The sequence below is a fragment of the Oncorhynchus kisutch genome, linkage group LG2 (genome assembly GCF_002021735.2).
Source record: "Oncorhynchus kisutch isolate 150728-3 linkage group LG2, Okis_V2, whole genome shotgun sequence".
NCBI lineage: Eukaryota > Metazoa > Chordata > Actinopteri > Salmoniformes > Salmonidae > Oncorhynchus > Oncorhynchus kisutch.
Window position 1 is genome coordinate 18,366,693 of NC_034175.2, and position 24,348 is coordinate 18,391,040.

Sequence of the window (24,348 nt, forward strand, 5' to 3'; positions counted from 1 at the left end):
TGGCCATGAGTGTTGTTAAACGCAATAACCTTCTGCACCTGCCTCAGTTTCAGGCACACTTTTCCTCTAGCTCCTCATCAGGAACATACCGTCTGGCAGATGCTCCATGTTATGCTCCATAGAGAGGAACCGCGAGGCTGCCCTGCTCCAATCAGAGAACACCAGGTAAACTAATGAGGATGAATTCAAATGGAACTGAGGTTGAGCCCAGATCTACCATTTACTTTAAGGCCCAATATCTAGCCCATCTGGCTTCTTTCTGCGAAGCAGTCACAGTGTTAGATTAAAACAAAACCCAGAGTAGTTTGCCCGAATCCCATTGATGGGGAGTTGGATTGACTTGTAAAGCTCACAGGGCATTGTCAGGTTGGCCACACATGAATATGGTGGCAAAATCCCTGTGCTAGACAGAATTCTTCTTGAACATAAATCTCTTGTATAACCTAAAAGGAAGGCTCAATTTCAGTTTAGAATCAAACATACCAATATGTTTGTGTGCCAATTAAAATATCAAATAATGTTTTGTGAGGATTATTGTGGCAAATCCACGAATGATTGCATGCATGTGTATGCACACTTTGAGGCATGGGCTCTCCAACTGAACCCTGAAGGGGATGAATTTAGTCTGTGATTGCCCTATAGTTTTTTATTTCTATATATTTATGTATTTTCTATGCAGCTGGTGTCTTGCCTAAGTCAAAGATTTGCCTCACCAGAGTGCACATTTGCCCATCATTCTCAAATATTGGCCTAGCCGGCGCGGTAGTAATGTACTGTCGTGGATCATTTCCAGAACTCAATCAGTCTAGTGGATAACATCACAAATCCTGTCAGAATGCTAAAATCTCAGGGATTTCGCCACCATATTCGAGCATCTATGGTAGCCTACTATGAACTCGTTCTTACACACTTGGTAGTTGCACTATGTCCTCATGGACAAGGGTTTCATTCATGTAGTTGACTGGTTCGTTGATGTACACCAATAGGCTACTTTCCTCCAGTTCGCTTGAGGTAATTCTGATATTTTTCTGTGGGATGCAATTGCGACTCGAGCAAGAGCGTCACTACCACGCAGAAGAGCACAAGCAGGGCAAGAAGGCGGGCTTTCGATAGCGTCAGAAGAGAATAAAGTAGTCGACCTAAATTATTTTCCGTAGCGTAATTATCCTACCCCAGAGGGTGGTGCAGTAGTCAGAATAAATTAATGAAGGAGGACAAATTGAATTGTCTAAGGTCTCAAGGCATATGTTTTAAAGTATTGTAAAACATGATAGATCAACTAGCAACCGACACGAAAAGCTTAGGCGAGTAGGAACCCGAACGTCTGGAGTTGTGCGTAAAATATGGAAATGTTTTACTATCAACGTTTTATTGAAGTCATTAGCTGGTGAGTTTTCGTTCATTGTATACAATTTTCCGTGTACATTTTAAATTGTGTAACCCTAATTGATTTTGCAATTGTGTTTTTATATCAGACAGTTCATAGGCTACTGATTTACCAATCTGCATTGTTGGCTACTTGTCAATAATATGAACTAAGCACCTGTGGGCAGCAATATTTTGTACAGGAGCGAACTTGTGTTGTCGCCCTTTGGCGTCGATTGATTTATGGGTCAGCCTAATTCAGACCCCATGTAATAGTTTTTATGGTCAACGTGGGCTTCTGGACAGAGACCAGCTCAAACGAGTTCTTGACATGGCTTTCGACTTTAATCCCACAATAAGTGCCAAAATGGTGACTGTGATTTCCATTTTATTCCTTTGACTCAACATTTGAACAGGTCCACAATCTAATATGGAAGGAACAAAAACGTAATATTAATAAATATACAAAAATACAGTACCTGGGTTGGCTAGACTATATTGTCAAAGAAGCAAAGTCTAGACACCTTGATTTATCTTCCAATGTAAGTATGCAGAATGCAAAGTTTTTCCGGTCGTGACAATATATATATATATTTTTTTTTAAAGCAATCCTGATTGAGCCTGGTAAATGTTCTTATCATTTAGAATACGTTGGATGAGCCAATCATATAAATATCCATTAAAACGTATAATTGATAGACGTTTATGATAGATTTTCAACTTCATAATTGATTTTCATCTGCAGCCTGATAAATTAAAATTTCAATTATAATTCATCAAGGGAGAGAGAAAGATACAATACTGTTATCCAGTTTGTACGTTTTTTTGTACGTTTTTTTTCCCCAGCCAGAGAGAAGGCGCATATCACAGAAGAAGGAGAATATCACAACAATGAAGTGCGACTGGCAAAGCAGAGTGCCAAAGAGTACCTTTTGGTGACTGGCCAAATAGGCACTTTAATCAGGAGGTGCTTTATGCACAGGAAGTATTTCAGTATCCTTGTTAGGGGAATGATTTATCCTGACTTTTAATTATCAACCTGACCTGATCTGGGTCAAGCAAGAAAATATTTTTCATCAGTGCCTTCTTTGTTTTGCTTGGTCGTCATTACTGAAATGTAAATGGACTTGTTCTTAATTTCAAAGTTATGTGAGGCAGGGCTGTTTATACCGTCCCAACAGTCCAGGGATGAGAATATATTTCGACAGGTTGCTCAGCTGCAGCTTTTAGCTTCATCTGCAGTCCTTAATAGCAGGCTTAGTTAAAAGCATTGAGGCAAGGTCACGCGGTAACGGAGTCAAACTCCCACTATAAAAACGGCCATATATTTTTAATATGTGTCATGGAGCCATATGGGAGTCTTTAAATGCATACAATTAAGATGTATTATTTCGTTTCTGGGCAGGTGTGACTCCATCAAGCACTAATCAATTTTTTGGCATTAAATATATATTTGAACAATTACTTGTTAGTATTGCACTAACTAGTATGGCACTAAAAAAAATGATACACACACACACACACAATCGTTAAAGATACAATATGTAACATTTTGGGTGATCTGACCAAATTCACATAGAAGTGCTTAAAATTTGTGGATTCGGCTATTTCAGCCATACCCGTTGCTGACAGGTGTATATAATAGAGCACACAGCCAATCAATCTCCATATACAAACATTGGCAGTAGAATGGCCTTACTGAAGCGCTCAGTGACTTTCAATGTGGCACCGTCATAGGATGCCACCTTCAAAACAAGTCAGTTTGTCAAATTTCTGACCTGCTAGAGCTACCCCGGTCTACTGTAAGTGCTTGTTTTGGGAAGTGGAAACGTCTAGGAGCAACAACTGCTCAGCCGCAAAGTGGTAGGCCACACAAGCTCTAGGAACGGGACCACCGAGTGCTGAAGTGCGTAGCGTGTAAAAATTGCCTGTCCTCGGTTGCAAAACCCACAACCGATTTCCGAACTGCCTCTGGAAGCAAAGTTAGCACAATATTTGTCAGGAGCTTCATGAAATGTGTTTCTATGGGCGAGCAGCCACACACAAGCCTAAGATCACCATGTGCAATGCCAAGCATTGCCTGGAGTGGTGTAAAGCTTGCCGCCATTGGAATCTGGAGCAGTGGAAACGCGTTCTCTGGAGTGATGAATCACGCTTCACCATCTGTCAGTCCGACGGATGAATCTGGGTTTGGCGGATGCCAGGAGAACTCTACCTGTCCCAATGCATAATTCTAACGGGTTGAGTTGGAATAATGGTCTGGGGCTATTTTTCATGTTTCGGGCTAGGCCCCGTAGTTCTAGTGAAGATAAATCTTAACGCTGCAGCATACAATGACATTCTAGATGATTCTGTGCTTCCAACTTTGTGGCAACGGTTTGGGGAAGGCCCTCTCCTGTTTCAGCATCACAATGCCACCGTGCACAAAGCGCGGTCCGTACAGAAATGGTTTGTCGGGATCGGTGTGGAAGAACTTGACTGGCCTGCACAGAGCCCTGACCTCAACCCCATCGAACACCATTGCAATGAATTGGAACACAGACTGCGAGCCAGGCCTAATCGGCCAACATCAGTGCCCAAACTCATTAATGCTCTTGTGGCTGAATGGAAGCAAGTCCCTGAAGCAGTGTTACAACATCTAGTGGAAAGCCTTCCCAGAAGAGTGGAGGCTGTTATAGCAGAAAAGGGGGGACCAACTCCATATTAATGCCCATGATTTTGGAATGAGATGTTTGACGAGCAGGTGTCCACATACTTTTGGTCATGTAGTGTATAACACCTTGAGTTTGAAAAAAATATATACATATTTTGGTTATTGAATTACAGTGAAGTGGATTAACACACGGTAACAGAATGATAACAGAATGACATCATGTGTTCTTGATCTGTACTGTAGACAGGTTAGCTGACATCACAAAAACAATGCAAACGCTTTACTGGGGCAGAAGGCGGTGTGTTGTTGTGATTCTGGATGACCAGATAGCTAGCAGCAATGATAAGAAGCTGCCATGTGGGGAGTCGTTTCAGCTAGTTTTATGTTGTTCTTGATACCATGTCTTGTTTTAAGGTGTTTTGACTAATTTCCTGTCAATGCTAATATGGCAAAAATGTGCTAGCTAGCTAATCAACAACTGTAACGATGTATTTGAAGGACAAGTTCTCATTCTGCAAATGTATTTCTTTTCAATAAACATTGGAGATGAAATATATACTAAAGAAAAATATAAACACAACATGCAACAATTTCAAAGAATTGAAGGATATCAGTCAATTTAAATAAATATATTAAGCCCTAATCTAACATGACTGGGAATACAGATATGCATCTGTTGGTCACAGATACCTTAAAAAAAAGATAGGGGTTTGGATCAGAAAACCAGTCCGTATCTGGTGTGACCACCATTTGCCTCATGCAGAGCGACATCTCCTTCACATAGTTGATCAGGCTGTTGATTCTGGCCGGTTGTTCCACTTCTCCTCAGTGGCTGTGCGAAGTTGCTGGCTATTGGCGGAAACTAGAACACGCTGTTGTACATGTCAATCCAGAGCATCCCACACATGCTCAATGGGTGACATGTCTGCTGAGTATGGAGGCCATGGAATAACTGGGACATTTTCAGCTTCCAGGAATTGTGCAGAGATCCTTGCGACAGTACATTATCATGCTGAAACATTAGGTGCTGTCTGCGGATGAATGGCATGACAATTGGCCTCAGGGTTGAAATTGCCACTGATAAAATGCAATCGTTTTTGTTGTCCATAGCTTATACCTGCCCATACCATAACCCCACTCCCACCATGGGGTACTCTGTTCACAATGTTGACATCAGGAAACTGCTCGCCCACACGACGCCATACACGTTGTCTGCGGTTGTGAGGCTGGTTGGACGTACTGCCAAATTCTCAAAAATGATGTTGGAGGCGGCTTTTCGTAGAGAAATTAACATTAAATTATCTTGCTCTGGTGGAAATTCCTGCAGTCAGCATGCCATTTGCAAAACCTGAGACATCTGTGACATTGTGTTGTGACAAAACTGCACATTTTAAAGTGGCCTTTTATTGTCCCGAGCACAAGGTGCACCTGTGCTGTAGACAATGCTGTTTAATTAGCTTCTTGATTTGCCACACATGTCAGGTGAATGGATTATCTTGGCAAATGAGAAACTCTCACTAACAGGGATGTAAGCAAATTTGTGCACAACATTTCAGAGAAATAAGCATTTTGTACGTATGAAACATTTCTGGGATCTTATATTTCAAATCAAATTTTACTTGTCACATGCGCCCCGAATACAACCAGTGTAGACCTTACCGTGAAATGCTTACTTACAAGCCCTTAACCGACAATGCCGTTCAAGAATTACAGTTAATAAAATGTTGACCAAAAAATAAAAAATCTAATCAATCAAAAAGTAACATAAGAAATGTACATAACAATAACGAGGCTATATACAGGGGGTACAAAGTCAATGTGTGTGGGGTACGGGTTAGTCCAGGTCATTTGTAAAGTGACTATGCATAGATAATAAACAGTGAGTAGCAGCAGTGTATAAACAATGTCAACTTGTGAAACATGGGACCAACACTTTACACGTTGCATTGATTTTTGTTCAGTGTAGTTTACATGCTGTCAACAATCTAAGCCAACCCCTGTCTGTTTTGCCCCATAGTTGTGCACGTGCCAGTTTTGATTCTAAACAACCAAACATTCTATACAGAATTGCATAATTATGGATGATGTTTACTGAATAGGTACGCAAAGGTAGAACATTTATGTTATTCTACACTGGATATTATTACCCCCAGTTGGTAAGGGTAGGCAACAACAAGTCTGCCACGCTGATCCTCAACACTGGGGCCCCCCATGGGTGTGTACTTAGACCCCTCCTGTACTCCCTGTTCACCCACAACTGCATGGCCAAACACGACTCCAACACCATCATTAAGTTTGCTGATGACACAACAGTAGTAGGCCTGATCACCGACAACAATGAGACAGCCTATAGGGAGGAGGTCAGAGAACTGGCAGTGTGGTACCAGGACAACAACCTCTCCCTCAATGCGAGAACGACAAACGGCTAATCGTGGACTACAGGAAAAGGCGGGCCAAACAGGCCCCCATTAACATCGATGGGGCTGTAGTGGAGAAGGTTGAGAGTTTCAAGTTCCTTGGTGTCCACATCACCAACGAACCATCATAGTCCAAGCACACGAAGACAGTCGTGAAGAGGGCACGACAACACATTTTCTCCCTCAGGAGACTGAAAAGATTTGGCATGGGTCCCCAGATCCTCAAAATGTTCTACAGCTGCACCATCGAGAGCATCCTGACCGGTTTCATCACTGCCTGGTATGGCAACTGCTCGGCATCTGACCGTAAGGCGCTACAGAGGGTAGTGCGTACGGCCCAGCACATCACTGGGGCCAAGCTTCCTGCCATCCAGGACCTATATAATAGGCGGTGTCAGAGGAAAGCCCAAACAATTGTCAGAGACTCCAGTCCCCCAAGTCATAGACTATTTTCTCTGCTATGGTAAGCGGTACCGGAGTGCCAAGTCTAGGACCAAAAGGCTCCTTAACAGCTTCTACCCCCAAGCCACAAGACAGCTGGACAATTAATCAAATGGCCACCGGACTATTTACATTGACACCCCCCCCCCCCCCCCCCCCCCCTCCATTTGTTTTGTACACAGCTGCTACTCGCTGTTTATTATCTTATCTATTATGCATAGTCACTTCACCTCTACCTACATGTACAAATTACCTCGACCAACCTGTACCTCCACACATTGACTCAGTACCGGTACCCCCTGTATGTGGCCTCGTTATTGTTATTTTTTGTTACTTAATTTTTTTTTTTTTTTACTTAAGTTTATTTTGTATATATTTTCTTAACTCTTCTTGAACTGCGCTGTTGGTTAAAACTTCTTTGGGGTGCAATCCCGTTAACAGGGTCGATATGACAACAGCCAGTGAAAGTGCAGGGCACCAAATTCAAAACAACAAATCTCATAATGAAAATTATACCGTTTTTAAAGGTAATCTTGTTGTTAATCCCACCACAGTGTCCGATTTCAAATAGGCTTTACAGGAAAGCACCACAAATGATTCTGTTAGGTCACCACCAAGCCAAAGAAAAACTCAGCCATTTTTCCAGACAAAGAGAGGAGTCACAAAAAGCACAAATAGAGAGAAAATTAATCACTAACCTTTGATGATCTTCATCAGATGACACTCATAGGACTTCATGTTACACAATACATGTATGTTTTGTTTGATAAAGTTTACATTTATATAAACAAAATCTGAGTTTACATTGGCGCATTACGTTCACTAGTTCCAAAAACATCTGGTGATATTGCAGAGAGCCACATCATTTGACAGAAATACTCATTATAAATGTAGATGAAAATTCAAGTGTTAGACATGGATATACACCTCTCCTTAATACAACCGCTGTGTCAGATTAAAATAAAAACTTTATGGAAAAAGCAAACCATACAATAATCTGAGACGGTGCTCAGAAAACAAATAAAATTTTTCCCCCATGTTGGAGTCAACAGAAATCAGAAATTACATTATAAATATTCCCTTACCTTTGATGATCTTCATCAGGATGCACTCCCAGGAATTACAGTTCCAGAATAAATGCTTGATTTGTTCGATAATGTCCATTATTTATATCCAAGTAGCTACTTTTGTTAGGGCGTTAGGTACACACATCCAAACGCTCGTGCAGGTCAGGCATAACATCGGACAAAAACTTCAAAAAGTTATATTACAGGTTGTTGAAACATTTCAAACTAAGTATAGAATCAATCTTTAGGATGTTTTTATCATAAATCTTCACTAATGTTCCAACCGGAGAATTGCTTTGTGTGTAGAGAATCCATGGAACGCAGGTCGCTATCATGTGAAATGCGCGTGACCAGGAAATGGCTCTCTGCCAGTAACCTGTCTCATTCAGCTCTTATTCAGCCCCACATCACAGTAGAAGCCTCATTCAAGTTTCTAAAGACAGTTGACATCTAGTGGAAGCCCTAGGAAGTGCAACATCATCCATATCCCACTGTGAATTCAATAGGGGATGGGTTGAAAATCGACCAACCTAGGATTTCTCACTTCCTGTTTGGATTTCTTCTCAGGTTTTTGCCTGCCATATGAGTTCTGTTATACTCACAGACATCATTCAAACAGTTTTAGAAACTTCAGAGTGTTTTCTATCTAATAGTAATAATAATAATATGCATATATTAGCAACTGGGACTGAGGAGCAGGCTGTTTACTCTGGGCACCTCTGGGCACCTCTCATCCAAGCTTCTCAATACTGCCCCTGCCGCCATAAGAAGTTTTAAGGGCTTATAAGTAAGCATTTCATGATAAGGTCTACACTTGTTGTATTCGGCGCATGTGACAAATAAAGTTTGATTTGATTCCAAATTTGTGTGTGTGTGATTTCAGTGCTATCGATAAACAACTCTTGCATTCTCGCCAGTCAATGCATCCATATGACCCATCAAATATTTGGCCTTCCCAGCTAGCACATTTGGTTCCTTGGAAGTTGTGGGAACTACTGTTTTTGGTTTCACATTGGTTGTTGGAATGAAGCCATGTGTTTCCTGACTGGTAAAACATAACTTTAAAAAAACATTTTAATGTTCTGTTAACATTTCGACTGTCCTAAGAACATTTATTTTACAGTAGGTTACAGGTAGATTCTGAGAATGTTTTACTCTGGTACCTTGAAAGCTTTCCTGGGTGGTTTTACTGAAGCTCTGTGAACGGAGATTATAGTTAATTTGGAGGTTCTTTAATAACTTCTTTAAAACTTTCACAGAATTGTTCAATAAGACTTTTAATAAACTGCTATCTTATTTTAGGTTACGTTTTTGAACTCCAAGCACAGATTGAACACATTGAACCTATAATCTTCTGTTGTTTTCCATGGAATTAGTCCACTGCGCCACCAGGATGGAGGTAGCATGACATGTTTGTTTATGCACACAAAACTGTTCATTTTAGTCTATTCAAACAGACCCCATTTCAAAGGAAACAAGCACTTCTTAAGATGCGCTCATTAAGATCTGGCCAATAAGTTGGCACAGCCAATACACCTGAACACACTTAAAGAGAGAGGATATAGATCATTTTGTTGATGCTGAGAATGGAATGTATATGTTTTTAAATAACATTCTTAGAACATTCTCTAACATTACTAATGTTTTCTTGTGGTTTTTATGGAAAGAACCATTTGAAAACATTCACAATGGAGAACCACACTCTCATCAAACTCTAAGAAACGTATGGTTCTCAGAACATTATGTGCTAGCTGGGTTTGTACCCACAATGCATCACTATTGACCAGACCAAATCTGTACCAATCATAGAAATTTATGTTTCAAGTTTGGACATCACAGTACAGCACAGTGCAGCACATATTAGAATAAAGTACAGTATAGTACAATAGAGTAAATTATACTGTACTCTACTCTAGTGTGCTCTACTGTACTAAACTCTACTGTATTGTACTGACCTCTACTTTTCTGTACTGTGCTGTCCAAACTAGTGAAACAGACATCTATGATTGGTTCAGATTTGGGCTGGGGGGGGGGGGGGGAAGAGTTGGTTTAAAAACCTGTTTATGGAGGATAATGCATTCTGTTCACACCAACTCTGTGCTGGGTTGACAATTTCAAAGGATTGTTTCTGTCATTCTCTTTTTTATGCCATTTCAGTAGCCTCAAACAAGACCCATTTGGAAGGATTGTGCATAAACATTATGCATACATAATACAAGTCACAATATGAAGATTTAAATGGCAATACCCTTGGGCTCATGAGAAACCAACAAATTACTTGGTTATTGCAGTGGTTATGAGAGACTGTGCTAAAGGACTAGGACTAATGTTTATGCATGTTTTCATTCTACCTTTTAATTTGATTAAGTTGCTGTAGTGTTTCTGCATATCAGAGGACTTATTAAACTAATCAATGATGTAAACACAACATCACAGCACTATAGTAAAACCTCATTGTTCATTTCCCATCCAATCTATTTCAGCAAAATGAAGCATGGTTGAAAAACCTGCATACTTACTCTGAGGTCACAAGGAAATGGACACGGTGTCTCTTTGCCTTTCTTTGACGATGTATTCTTTCAGACTCAACCGCGGTTATCACATTTATTGGATGAGATAACAGCCCCAGTATGTGCCGTACCCAGAGAGGACAGTATGTGCATTCCATTAGCGTTCCACATGATTGGACCAACGCTATAGCTTCAGCACCACCATAGCAGTTTACCTTTATTGGAATCAAGTTAGGATTGTGGCTGGCTCTGATCAGATTAGCAAGCAGCCCGTAAGTGTGCCAAACGGGAAAAGCTCCACCTGTCCAGTGGTGTGTGGAGGATTATGTAGTGTAGTTGCTTTTCTGTAAAAAACAAACTGTTGTGGCTCTCTTTCAAGAGGTTGATCTCTTTGTCCTCTCAAAGCTGTTTTGGAATAGTGAAAGCAGAGAGGGTATGCTGAAAATGGAAGGACATTCTAATGAAAGTGTAGCCTAAAGGAGACCTTATAACAGGCCCAATGTAACCCAAGAATGGTACAATTGGCCGCTGTTATATATTCTTGGTATACTCCCCATAGGCGGAAAGTTTCCTGACTGCTGAAGTCTACCTTCAGAAGAATCAAGTACCTTTTTTTAAAGCGTGCTTGCTGGAATCCTTGTTTACCATCCATCTCCTCCTACAATCTAAGCTAGATGCCCTCAATCTCACACAAATCATCAAGGAACCCACCAGGTACAACCCTAACTCTGTAAACAAGGGCACCCTCATAGACGTCATCCTGACCAACTGGCCCTCCAAATACACCTCCGCTGTCTTCAACCAGGATCTCAGCGATCACTGCCTCATTGCCTGTATCCGCTACGGAGCCGCAGTCAAACGACCACCCCTCATCACTGTCAAACGCTCCCTAAAACACTTCTGTGAGCAGGCCTTTCTAATCGACCTGGCCCGGGTATCCTGGAAGGACATTGACCTCATCCCGTCAGTTGAGGATGCCTGGTCATTCTTTAAAAGTAACTTCCTCACCATTTTAGATAAGCATGCTCCGTTCAAAAAATGCAGAACTAAGAACAGATACAGCCCTTGGTTCACCCCAGACCTGACTGCCCTCGACCAGCACAAAAACATCCTGTGGCGGACTGCAATAGCATCGAATAGTCCCCGTGATATGCAACTGTTCAGGGAAGTCCGGAACCAATACACGCAGTCAGTCAGGAAAGCTAAGGCCAGCTTCTTCAGGCAGAAGTTTGCATCCTGTAGCTCCAACTCCAAAAAGTTCTGGGACACTGTGAAGTCCATGGAGAACAAGAGCACCTCCTCCCAGCTGCCCACTGCACTGAGGCTAGGTAACACGGTCACCACTGATAAATCCATGATTATCGAAAACTTCAATAAGCATTTCTCAACGGCTGGCCATGCCTTCCGCCTGGCTACTTCAACCTCGGCCAACAGCTCCGCCCCCCCCGCAGCTCCTCGCCCAAGCCTCTCCAGGTTCTCCTTTACCCAAATCCAGATAGCAGATGTTCTGAAAGAGCTGCAAAACCTGGACCCGTACAAATCAGCTGAGCTTGACAATCTGGACCCTCTATTTCTGAAACTATCTGCCACCATTGTCGCAACCCCTATTACCAGCCTGTTCAACCTCTCTTTCATCTCGTCTGAGATCCCCAAGGATTGGAAAGCTGCCGCAGTCATCCCCCTCTTCAAAGGGGGAGACACCCTGGACCCAAACTGTTACAGACCTATATCCATCCTGCCCTGCCTATCTAAGGTCTTCGAAAGCCAAGTCAACAAACAGGTCACTGACCATCTCGAATCCCACCGTACCTTCTCCGCTGTGCAATCTGGTTTCCGAGCCGGTCATGGGTGCACCTCAGCCACACTCAAGGTACTAAACGACATCATAACCGCCATCGATAAAAGACAGTACTGTGCAGCCGTCTTCATTGATCTGGCCAAGGCTTTCGACTCTGTCAATCACCATATTCTTATCGGCAGACTCAGTAGCCTCGGTTTTTCGGATGACTGCCTTGCCTGGTTCACCAATTACTTTGCAGACAGAGTTCAGTGTGTCAAATCGGAGGGCATGCTGTCCGGTCCTCTGGCAGTCTCTATGGGGGTGCCACAGGGTTCAATTCTCGGGCCGACTCTTTTCTCTGTGTATATCAATGATGTTGCTCTTGCTGCGGGCGATTCCCTGATCCACCTCTACGCAGACGACACCATTCTATATACTTTCGGCCCGTCTTTGGACACTGTGCTATCTAACCTCCAAACAAGCTTCAATGCCATACAACACTCCTTCCGTGGCCTCCAACTGCACTTAAACGCTAGTAAAACCAAATGCATGCTTTTCAACCGGTCGCTGCCTGCACCTGCATGCCCGACTAGCATCACCACCCTGGATGGTTCCGACCTAGAATATGTGGACGTCTATAAGTACCTAGGTGTCTGGCTAGACTGCAAACTCTCCTTCCAGACTCATATCAAACATCTCCAATCGAAAATCCAATCAAGAGTCGGCTTTCTATTCCGCAACAAAGCCTCCTTCACTCAAGCCGCCAAGCTTACCCTAGTAAAACTGACTATCCTACCGATCCTCGACTTCGGCGATGTCATCTACAAAATGGCTTCCAACACTCTACTCAGCAAACTGGATGCAGTCTATCACAGTGCCATCCGTTTTGTCACTAAAGCACCTTATACCACCCACCACTGCGACTTGTATGCTCTAGTCGGCTGGCCCTCGCTACATATTCGTCGCCAGACCCACTGGCTCCAGGTCATCTACAAGTCTATGCTAGGTAAAGCTCCGCCTTATCTCAGCTCACTGGTCACGATGGCAACACCCATCCGTAGCACGCGCTCCAGCAGGTGTATCTCACTGATCATCCCTAAAGCCAACACCTCATTTGGCCGCCTTTCGTTCCAGTACTCTGCTGCCTGTGACTGGAACGAATTGCAAAAATCGCTGAAGTTGGAGACTTTTATCTCCCTCACCAACTTCAAACATCAGCTATCTGAGCAGCTAACCGATCGCTGCAGCTGTACATAGTCTATTGGTAAATAGCCCACCCTTTTCACCTACCTCATCCCCATACTGTTTTTATTTATTTACTTTTCTGCTCTTCTGCACACCAATATCTCTACCTGTACATGACCATCTGATCTTTTATCACTCCAGTGTTAATCTGCAAAATTGTAATTATTTGCCTACCTCCTCATGCCTTTTGCACACATTGTATATAGACCCCCCCTTTGTTTTCTACTGTGTTATTGACTTGTTAATTGTTTCCTCCATGTGTAACTCTGTGTTGTCTGTTCACACTGCTATGCTTTATCTTGGCCAGGTCGCAGTTGCAAATGAGAACTTGTTCTCAACTAGCCTACCTGGTTAAATAAAGGTGAAATTAAAAAAAATTAAAAAAAACATGGTTCTTTCTCTCATTGTACCTCGTTGGATTCAATCTGGCAATGCTATTAACTAAAACGACCTCATTCGGCATGTCACATCAGTGCTGCACTGAAACCAATGATCTTTTCTCATTTATTTGTGCTATTATTAATTTTGCAGACAGTGCACTTTGTGCGAGCAGTGACTTAACTGACTGCCTTGATAAAGAATGATAATATAGTGCACCCTGCAACACGACAGAACACTGTCTCTGGAACCAGATTGATTTGAGTGGGCTGTCATAGTGACCCACTTCTGCCTCTGCCTGTGTGAAAGAGTGAGCGTGTAAATACAAACATATTCAGAGCGCACACACGCGTACACACACACACATAATGCATAACGCCTAACCCAAAGCATCCCGACGCAGACACACATTCCACCATACAAAGACCAGAAACTCTCCAAAACCCACAGACCTTTAAGTTGCAAATACACACAAAAGGCATTTGTATAAAACACATTAAATCCAGATGAAACAAATGCAATTGCAAATGTGGGCACAGTGTCACACAGTTAATATAATCATATTTGTCACAGTTGCAAGCTTACAGCCAGACAAACATACTCTTCTTTATGGCTTCCCTATATGCTTAGTGTAATGCAATTACACAATCTATCTAACGTAGGTCTACACACACACACACACACACACACACACACACACACACACACACACACACACACACTGCAATATTATTGAGGTATACGTTGTCTATACAAAATGTTTTAAAGTGATTGAATCAGAAATGGCTTGCTTGACTTGAGGTTGTTTACGAGCCCTTTCTCCTTTCCCTGGCAGACCCAATGGCAAAAAAAATCTGTCATTCGGAAGAGCATTGCTATTCTCTCCCTCTCAGCCTAGCAGCTGTTCTGCTCACAAACCTTTTAATACACGCTTGTAGAACTCTGGTGCATATCACAGAGGCTGGTACACAGGGGCAGGTGCCAGGAGCAATAAACAATGTCTTTCTAGCACATAAAAACATACAGATATACACACAGACACTTTCAACCGAGTGGATGCACACACCCGGGCCCCCTGGTCCATGCTGTTGTTTAATTTCAGCCATCTTAATTGGTCTAAGAATAGCACTTATACAAGTGTCAAAGTGCAGCCTGGCTTACACTGCATTCTATTTCTAACCCCATGATGATTTGGAGAGTGACCAATGTGGGGAGGGGAGGAAAGGTCTGCCAGGGTGTCTGTTTTGAGGACTGACTTCAATACAATGAATGAACACAAGACTGTTCTCGTGGGCCCATCCAAAGCGGCCCCCAGCTAGACATCATGCACCGGTTCAATTGGGTCTTCTTGCCCATAATCTCTAAGTGTCCCTGCCAATACTGATCGGGAAAGATATGTCTTGAGGTAGGAAAGACCAAAGGCTTTGGGAAATACTAGTCAGGTTGCAGAGCAGATACCACTTCAAAACAATGAATCACGTTAAAAAACAGATCAGACTTAGTTTGGGGTTGTTGTTTTGCTCTGTTTCTGCTGTGGGTCATGTCAAAATGAGAAGGAGGCTCATGAGCCACAGTTTTGGTTACCTAAAGTCATTCCATGGAGTCGGTAATGGGGATTCTGTAGCTAGGCACGCACTGCAAGGTCACTGTTTTGACACTCAGAATGTTCTGACATCTGTCCACAGTTTGATGTAACACGATGACAGCTGAGCGGACTTGATGAGTTTTATGTGATGGTGGGGGAGAGCTGAGTGGCAAAGTCCAAATGTTTGAAAGAATTAAGCAACAGTGGGATCCAACCCAAACACCAAACATGGTTTGTGGATCTGCCATGGGATTGTCTGAGTGGATGTTACATCAGGTTGGCTTTGATATTGTTTGCATTTGGCGTTGTGGTTGTCTGTTAGATAAGAGCTGGCCGCTGCACAGGTTTGGACGGGTGGGTTTTGGTGTTATGCAAAAGTTTTACATATCGGCCAGTCAGGCATTTTGCCATCAACTGTCCAGTTAAAAACAATAACAAACCGAATACCCACCCAGGACAGACTTCATTCAACACCTTCCTCAACAACTATTTCAATTGGAACAATACTTGAAATAGTATTATATTTTTACCCGTAAGAATGTACTTAGCAAAAATGCAAAGGAATATGATACCGTGTGACTGTGGAATCCAAAGTGGGTGAAGTCTAGGTTCCTGACCCAGGGTCTGGTCACTTTGTGACCCCTAGGTCAGGACCATTGGCTGCAATCTAGCTTCATGGTGTATGCATGGACATACAGTACCAGTCAAAAGTTCGGACACTTACTCATTCAAGGGTTTTTCTTTATTTTTTAAACTATTTTCTGCATTGTAGAATAATAGTGAAGACATCAAAACTATGAAATAACACACATGGAATCATGTAGTAACCAAAAAAGTGTTAAACAGATCAATATTTTTTATATTTTTATATTTGAGATTCTTGATGACATCTTTGCACACTCTTGGAATTCTCTCAACCAGCTTCACCTGGAATGATTATCCAACAGACTTGAAGGAGTTCCCAGATATGCTGAGCACTTGTTGGCTGCTTTTCCTTCACTCTGCGGTTTTTGCGACTGCACTTGAAGAAACTTTAAAAGCTCTTGAAATTTTCCAGATTGACTGACCTTCATGTCTTAAAGTAATGAAGGACTGTCATTTCTCTTTACTTATTTGAGCTGTTCTTGCCATAATATGGACTTGGTCTTTTACCAAATAGGACTATCTTCTGTATAGCACCCCTACCTTGTCACAACACAACTGATTGACTCAAATGCATTAAAAAGGAAAACAATTCCACAAATTAATTTTTCTAACAAGGCACACCTGTTAAATGAAATGCATTCCAGGTGACTACCTCATGAAGCTGGTTAAAATAATGCCAAGAATGTGCAATGTTGTTATCAAGGCAAAATCAAGGCAAAGAGTGGCTACTTTGAAGAATCTCAAATAGAAAATATATTTAAAAAAATTTGGTTACTGCATGAATCCATATGTGTTATTTCATAGTTTGATGTCTTCACTATTATTCTACAATGTAGAAAATAGTAAAAAATAAACTAACTCTTGAAGGAGTAAGTGTCCAAACTTTTGATTGGTACTGTAGAGCAGGAGGAATTATTTTACACTGTGGCTGGAGGCTCAACCTCTGATAGCCCTGCCTCATTTGGACCACCTAGCTTCTTGCCGTGATGTCATGCACCTGCCAGTCTCTGTCTCTCACAAGTCCACACTGAGGGATCAACACGGTTCATTTATGTTAGCTTGCACTATGGTGTTAGAATGGCTCAAGCAGTTCCAAGCGTCTGAGCTCAAGTGCATGGGTTGAGTCAGCCCTTCTAGTCGCTATAAGACCGTTTTCGGGAATAGCAGGGATGAGACAAGCCACTCTGGGACTGATTTCAAGTTGGCCGGTCAGTGAGAAGGCTGTGTCGAGAAAGGACAGAGTGAGAAAGTGTCTCTATGATGTTGGACTGAGAGACCGCAGCTCCCGCAGGTTTGACTGAGCTCAGCACTGTATATTTATAATATTGATGTATTAGACATCATATGCATATTCATTTGATATATTGGATTGTAGATTTTCAGCATTTTTAGAGTAGTATTTTATATATTTTAGAAAGGGCATGAACAAAGAAATATGGTAACGGTAAATAATTGCAAGCTATATTGTACCCATATGTACTTGTATTTTGGTTTTAAGCAGTAGTTAAATCACAGCAATGGATCGGTCCATAGTCCTCCTTCATAAGTCTTGATGTGCCTGACAACACTTTGTCAGCTAGTGAATGTTTTCTTCAGTTGGATCTTGGGGCCAATTTTTCAAATGCAATGCCACAATTAGTAAACTGATTGGATTAATTTACAAGATATCAGCAATGACATGATTATGTCATCACATTGTGCCAGTTGGGGGAAATATATGTAGGCTATCACTTTTTACTATTTGTTTATTCAGGTTTTAACTTTTGATCAGTGGTGGAAAAAGTAAAGATACCTTAATAGAAAATGACTCAAGTAAAAGTAAAAGGCACACAGTAAATTTCTACTTGAGTAAAAGTCTAAAAGTATTTGGTTGAAAATATACTTAAGTAAAAGTATAAATTCCTTATATTAAGCAAACCAAATTGCACAATTTTCTTGTTTTTAAAATTTACAGATAGCCAGGGGTACACTCCAATATTCAGACATAATTTACAAATGAAGCATGTGTCTTTAATGAGTCTGCCAGATCAAAGGCAGGGATGACCAGGGATGTTCTGTGCATGAATTGGACAATTGTCCTGTCCTGCTAAGCATTGAAAATGTAACAAGTACTTTTGGGTGTCAAGGAAAATGTATGGAGTAAAAAGTACAATATTTTGATGTATAAGTAGTCGAAAATATAAATAGTAAAGTACAGATACCCCCAAAAATGACTCAAGTAGCACCTTAAAGTATTTTTACATAAGTACTTTACACCACTGCTTTTGATGTTGTTGATTTAGATTTAGCCTTTTGATGTTTGAGGGCTAGATCTAAATGCAGTTGCAGTTACAACTAATGTTTTGGGCATTTGTGTCGGTATAAGAGTTAGTGCTTTAGTCAGTGCTTTAGTCATCATCAGGATTAAAACTTTTAAAAGCATTCCCAAAATCTGATTTGCACCATAGTTGAATCACAAATGTTGCTGAAATGTATGTCATATTATATTTGATATATTTGTACTTAAAAGGACAGTTTGAGATTTTGGCAATTAAGCCTTTTTGTTCTACTTACCCAGAGTCAAATGAAAAAAATGTATGTGTCTGTGTGCAGTTTAAAGGAAGTCAAAGGTAGTTTCTGGAGCTATTGCTTACTAGCGTTAGTGCAATGACTGGAAGTCTACAGTAGCTGCTAGCATTGTATCCATGAGTTCAACTGTGTTGAACTATCCCTTTTAATACAGTGTAGTTGAAAATGTTCCCTAATTTCTTGTCCTGCTTAATTAATTCAAAAGGAGCCTGCACAGTACGACAAAACCATTTTGTTTCTTGGGGTATGTACGTGTGCCCCTATGGGAATGTTAGACTATTCCCTACTCGACCTTCTCAACTTGGTCCTGTATAGCCTACGTGCGCACATCTGCCTTCGCATGTCACGCGGCACTGGCCCTGACCACAGATAGCCTGCCTAATCCAGATGTCTGGCCAGGGGGCACAGTTCCCATCTCAACTGGCCTTCATCAGGGTTTTTAGAATCAGTGAGCATAGGTCTGGATGCACTAATGAGGATTTTGTTTTGTGCAGATCAAGATGGGGCACGGTCATGGGCGTGTGTTTCATTACCGTATCACTACCTTTTAGCCTGCAGCTTAGACTGAGGATATAAGTTGCAGAGTAAAAGTGGTAAACAATGTATTATTTGGTAATCAATTAGTAGAGATGTTCTCTGTGTTAAACAGAGATGTAGGTCGATAGTAATTAGGACATCTGCTCTGAAAAGTACCTTCATTATGCTCTGACGTTGATAATGTGGATTGTTTAATATTTTTTTGTTTGTCTTGATTCCACTCTCAAATTCACCACTTTTGTTTTAGGTTTATCTCAAAATGTTGAAAACTCATGCTTTGTCCATAAATATAGCATTTGCAATCCATGATTTACAAATGCTACAAAGAATCCTTGCTTTTGTTTTTTGGGGGGGGAGATTAATTCCTGTCTCTTTTGTCTCTCTAGGCCACTTGCAAGGACATGTTTTACACAGAACATCATCTCTTATAGAAGACTTAACTCAAGTCTGATCCCAACTTGACCACCACTGGTTATGAAAACCTGCATCCTCACAGTAAATCGGTAAGTTCCTTAACAAATACTAAAATATATTCAGACCTTTGTTTTCATCTGTTATGGCATTGTGAGTTAGCATGACTGCTCATAACCGTTTTGTTTCTATTTTTAGGCAGGAGGCAAGATGTTTGTGGAGTCTGTTATCAGATGGGGGGCATGGAGCATCTTGCTCCAGTGTGGATTATTGGGCGTGTCAGCAGGGGACTTCCCCTGGCCTTGCCCTGCCAGGTGTGTGTGTCAGCTTGAGACTTTAGAAGTTAACTGCTCTGACAAACAGCTGACTTCTGTGTCTGAGGGCTTCGCTAGTGGCACCCAGCGCATCAACTTATCTCGTAACAAGCTGAAGACGCTGGGTCGTCGCCAGTTCTTGGGCATGACCCAGCTAGAGGATCTGGACATTAGTGACAATGTCATTGCCATGATTGAAGTGGAGGCTTTCCAGGGCCTGCAGAACCTCAAGACCCTGTGCATTAGGAGCAATCGCCTCAAGATCATCTCTGTGGGGGTCTTCTCCGGACTGCCCAGCCTGCGCTTCCTGGACCTGAGTGAGAACGAGATCCTGGTCTTTCTGGACTTTACTTTCCGTGAGTTGGTGAGCCTTCACCAGCTGGAGGCTGGGGAGAATGACCTGGTGTTCATCTCCCAGCGGGCCTTTACCGGCCTGCAGAACCTGCAGGAGCTCAATCTGGACCGCAGCAACCTGACCTCCATCCCCACCGAGGCACTATCCCAGCTCCAGAGCCTGACTCGGCTGCGCATGATCCGCCTCACCATCTCAGCGCTGCCCAACAATGCCTTCCGCCGCCTGCATCGGCTGCGTAGCCTCGTCATCTCCCACTGGCCCTTGCTGGACAAGCTGGCCAGCAACAGCCTGATTGGCCTCAACCTCACCTCGCTGGTCATCAGCAGCTGCAATCTCAGTGCTGTCCCATACCAGGCACTGCGCCACCTGGTCTACCTGGGCTACCTGGACCTGTCCTACAACCCCATCACAGCCATCCAGGGTAACCTGCTGGGGGACCTGTTGCGGCTGCAGGAACTGCACCTGGCTGGGGGCAACCTGCTCCGCATCGAGCCAGGGGCCTTCAGGGGGCTGGCATACTTCCGTCTGCTCAACGTGACATCCAACCAGCTCAGCACACTGGAGGACAGTGCCTTCCACTCGGTGGGGAATCTGCAGGTCCTGCGGCTGGATGGGAACCCCCTGGCCTGTGACTGCCGACTACTCTGGGTGGTCCGCCGGCGACAGCGCCTGAACTTTGACGGTCGCCAACCCACCTGCTCCACCCCGGACATGGTGCGAGAGCGGGAATTCCGGGACTTCTCAGAGAAAGAGCTCCCGAGACTGTTCACCTGCCGGCAGGCCCGCATTGTAGACCGCAGGTCCCAGGAGGTCAGGGTGGAGGAGGGCACTACGGTGCTCTTCTCCTGCAAGGCAGATGGTGACCCAATGCCCTCCTTTACCTGGTTGTCAGCCCAGCGGATTCCGCTCTCCACTACGGGGCGCATCAGGGTGTTGTCCAATGGGACTCTAGAAGTACGCTATGCCCAGGTTCAGGACAGCGGCACATACCAGTGCACGGCGGGCAACGCAGCTGGCAACGACAGCCTGTACGTCAGCCTCTATGTGAAGGGTTTCCCACGTAACCGCACTATGCCATTTTTCACCGACGAAGGCTGGATAGAGTCCTCAAACGCCCCTACTGCCAACTCCTCTGCCCAGGTGGCCAACCAGTACCCGTTTGATGCCAAGACACTGATCATCGCCACCACCATGGGCTTCCTGTCCTTCCTCAGCTCAGTGGCTATCTGCTTTGTCTTCATGTTCTTCTGGAGCCAGAGCAAGGGGCAAATCAAACACACAGCCACCATCGACTATGTGCCCCGTACCTCAATGGGGGTAGGAGGAGGAGGAGGAGGAGGGGGAGGGGGTGGAGGGGATGCTGGCAAGTTTACCATGAAGCTTATCTAAGGTTGTGGGAGAGAACATGGGACACATTGACTGTGTCACCCCATGAGGGTGAAGGCTCTACAAGGACACATGGCCACGGTCTGCCTTCAGAAAGCTAGATCCTCAGTGCACCCTTAACATACAGAAATTATACATATCTGATGACTTATCATCCTAAATATCTTGGAGAAGAAAATAATGAACAGTGGTTGTCTAGAAGCCAGTTTATTTAAACTGTTGTCTTTTTTTTTTAAATGGTGTCATTTTCTTTATTCAAGTATTTATTAAACATTACAATTACAGTGCTACAAAACGAATTTGCCGTTACTACATGATGATATGAAATATTATACATGTTCATGTGTATAAGGAATGCTCTTAAAGGGTCAAGGTTCGTTTCACTCATATCAGGTGTGCTTGGTGGATCTGATATACAGATGTATAGTAAGTGTGGATATCATGTGTCAACTTGCCAATACAGGTCAACCAAGCATTGCCCTCTGACCTGAGGATAACTATTTAAGCTTATCCACAGAGGATCCATTCAGAGACTGCATACTCACCATTTGCTTAAGGCTCTATGAAACTATAATAATATGCAAACACATGACTGTAGTTATATAGTTATAATAGATGTATAGAATATTGTACTAGGCTATATTCAAATACTGTAGATAAATCAGTTTCACTGTACAGTAACATTTCATGGCTCACTTTTTGACTAGCCTCTAGTTTACGAAAATTCATGTTGTTTTGGGGACAGGAGTATTATTTAGTTATCAGAATATGACAGTGTCCAGCGGGTGATGAAATTATAATCTGTACATAAGAATGTATCCAATTCCATGTCATATTATAAGCAATCTTTTAAGCTTTAAATCCTATTTCCATTAGATTTTTTATAACAAAGTAAGATAGTTCACACACATCAAATATAGAGAATTCAAGATCATTTTTTGCAAGTTGTTTTCTTTTTATATCAGCGGAATTTCATACTGTATAATTTGGTAAGATGTTGCAGTCAGCAACAATGCTTCAATGATAATATAACTGTAACCTCACGCAGTTTATTTTTCCTGAATGTTTATCGATCACAGGGTATTGAAAATATGTGCCTGAGTAATCTTACTCGCCATTAAAGAAACAATGATAAACTGTAATGGCGAACAGTACCTTGTGAAATTCAATGTCAAATGTAGGTCGTGGACATTTCCATGCTCTAGGTTTCTTTATGGCTGTATCTAGTCCTGTGGATTAGTGTCACTCAAATATGCCACTCTTCTTTCATGTACACTTGTTGTGTAGGTACACACAAACCAAAATTCCAAAACAATGTAAATGATGTACACATCTATAGTTAAGTCTGTTTTGCTATCTTATTTGTAAAATATAATCTTTTTGCATTTTGAAATGATTAAAAACCTCCTTTAACCTGCCTCATTGCCTTGGATTGATTCAGCAATATCCCATAGCCTTTTATGAAATGACAAAACTATTCAGTCTGCCACAACATACAAATCTCAGTGGATCTGAGTTGTGCTCTATTTTAAATGACTATACAGTACATTGTTAAAGAATTGCTATGAGAGAGACATCCTTGACTGCATAAGACACAGTACGTTGATAATCTCAATGTTTTGGCTCAGTTGTCAGACCCATTTCAATCGATTAGAGCAGAGAAAAACAGATTTTTTCATTGCCTCAGCACAAACGCAGATGGTTATTTGATAGAGCTATGTTTGTTTGTTACACTTCCTTATTGGTCTTAATTTTCTGACGGAAAGGAGGAAATAGTAAATTAGGGTTTTGCTGTATATTGTCTCATTAGTTCAGTTGAAGGTGACCGCATGAAGGTCAACCTCAGGAGATCCACGATCCACTGACAATTTCCCGTCCAGACGGATTTGAAGCCCACCAGCTCTAAGTGGATTCGGTGGAGAGCAAATCATTTTCTCTCTTGCCCTTGCCCAGAATAATCCAGAAAAAAATGATAATCACGTGCATGAGCAGAGATTTAAACCCTTTTGGATTACCTCTGCATGTCTCAATCTGTTATATAGGTCTGTCTGGTGGCTGCTAACCCGAGGCCTGGCCTGTCATATTATCTGTTTTAATGCAACTATTTCCTCTCATGGAATGGAATCCAAAGGTTTTACTGTAGCGTCATAAGCCAATGCTCCCTATGGGAAGCAAATCCAAGGGCATTATTTACTTACTTGTGCTGTCAGGTGCAATGTTCACTGATATTAAAGACTGCGAGGACAGAAAATCAATGTTTTTGTAGGTATAAATCTATTTAGGTTTACAACAGCCTGCCAGAGAAATATATACTCTCAAGTAGGTCTCATGGTTTACAGTACAGGTCTATAGTATTATTGCACCTCTACACAGATATGTCCACAAGAGAAAGAACTTGTTAGGTGTGTCTGTTTTAACATGGTTAACACATTTAATGAACCCACAGTGCGGTTTTTCTTTACCTATAATTGATTGAATTGGGGCCCTTGTGTCTGAATTCCAGGTGCTAAAATAGCCATGATGTGTGTTCCCCTTATCTGGCCTGATGCTGGCCACTGAGTGGTGCTAAAACCCCATGATTAAAGATTCTCAAGTCTCATCCATTACACTCACCAAACATATTTTAATTTGTATTAATTATACAAAGATGCTGGGTCAACGTTTCTATGGAAATCATTTTGTGGAACTCCT

General features: G+C 42.2%; 1 protein-coding gene across 2 annotated transcripts; it reads left to right on the forward strand.

Moving 5' to 3' along the window:
* Window positions 1–1,063: 1,063 nt before the first annotated feature.
* Window positions 1,064–23,075, forward strand: LOC109901942 (leucine-rich repeat and immunoglobulin-like domain-containing nogo receptor-interacting protein 1). 2 transcript variants are annotated; one of them, XM_020497964.2, is made up of 3 exons: window positions 1,064–1,387; window positions 19,578–19,694; window positions 19,801–23,075. In XM_020497964.2, the coding sequence occupies exon 3, from the start codon at window positions 19,813–19,815 to the stop codon at window positions 21,658–21,660; it is 1,848 nt and encodes a 615-aa protein (XP_020353553.1). In that variant the 5' UTR covers window positions 1,064–1,387; window positions 19,578–19,694; window positions 19,801–19,812; the 3' UTR covers window positions 21,661–23,075. The 2 variants fall into 2 exon arrangements, with proteins under 2 accessions (XP_020353553.1, XP_031645387.1); XM_031789527.1 differs by lacking the exon at window positions 1,064–1,387 and adding an exon at window positions 17,271–17,377.
* Window positions 23,076–24,348: the final 1,273 nt, after the last annotated feature.

Coding starts and splice junctions, on each gene's coding strand:
- LOC109901942 (XM_020497964.2), top strand. CDS start 19,813: ATGTTTGTGGAGTCTGTTATCAGATGGGGGGCATGGAGCATCTTGCTC.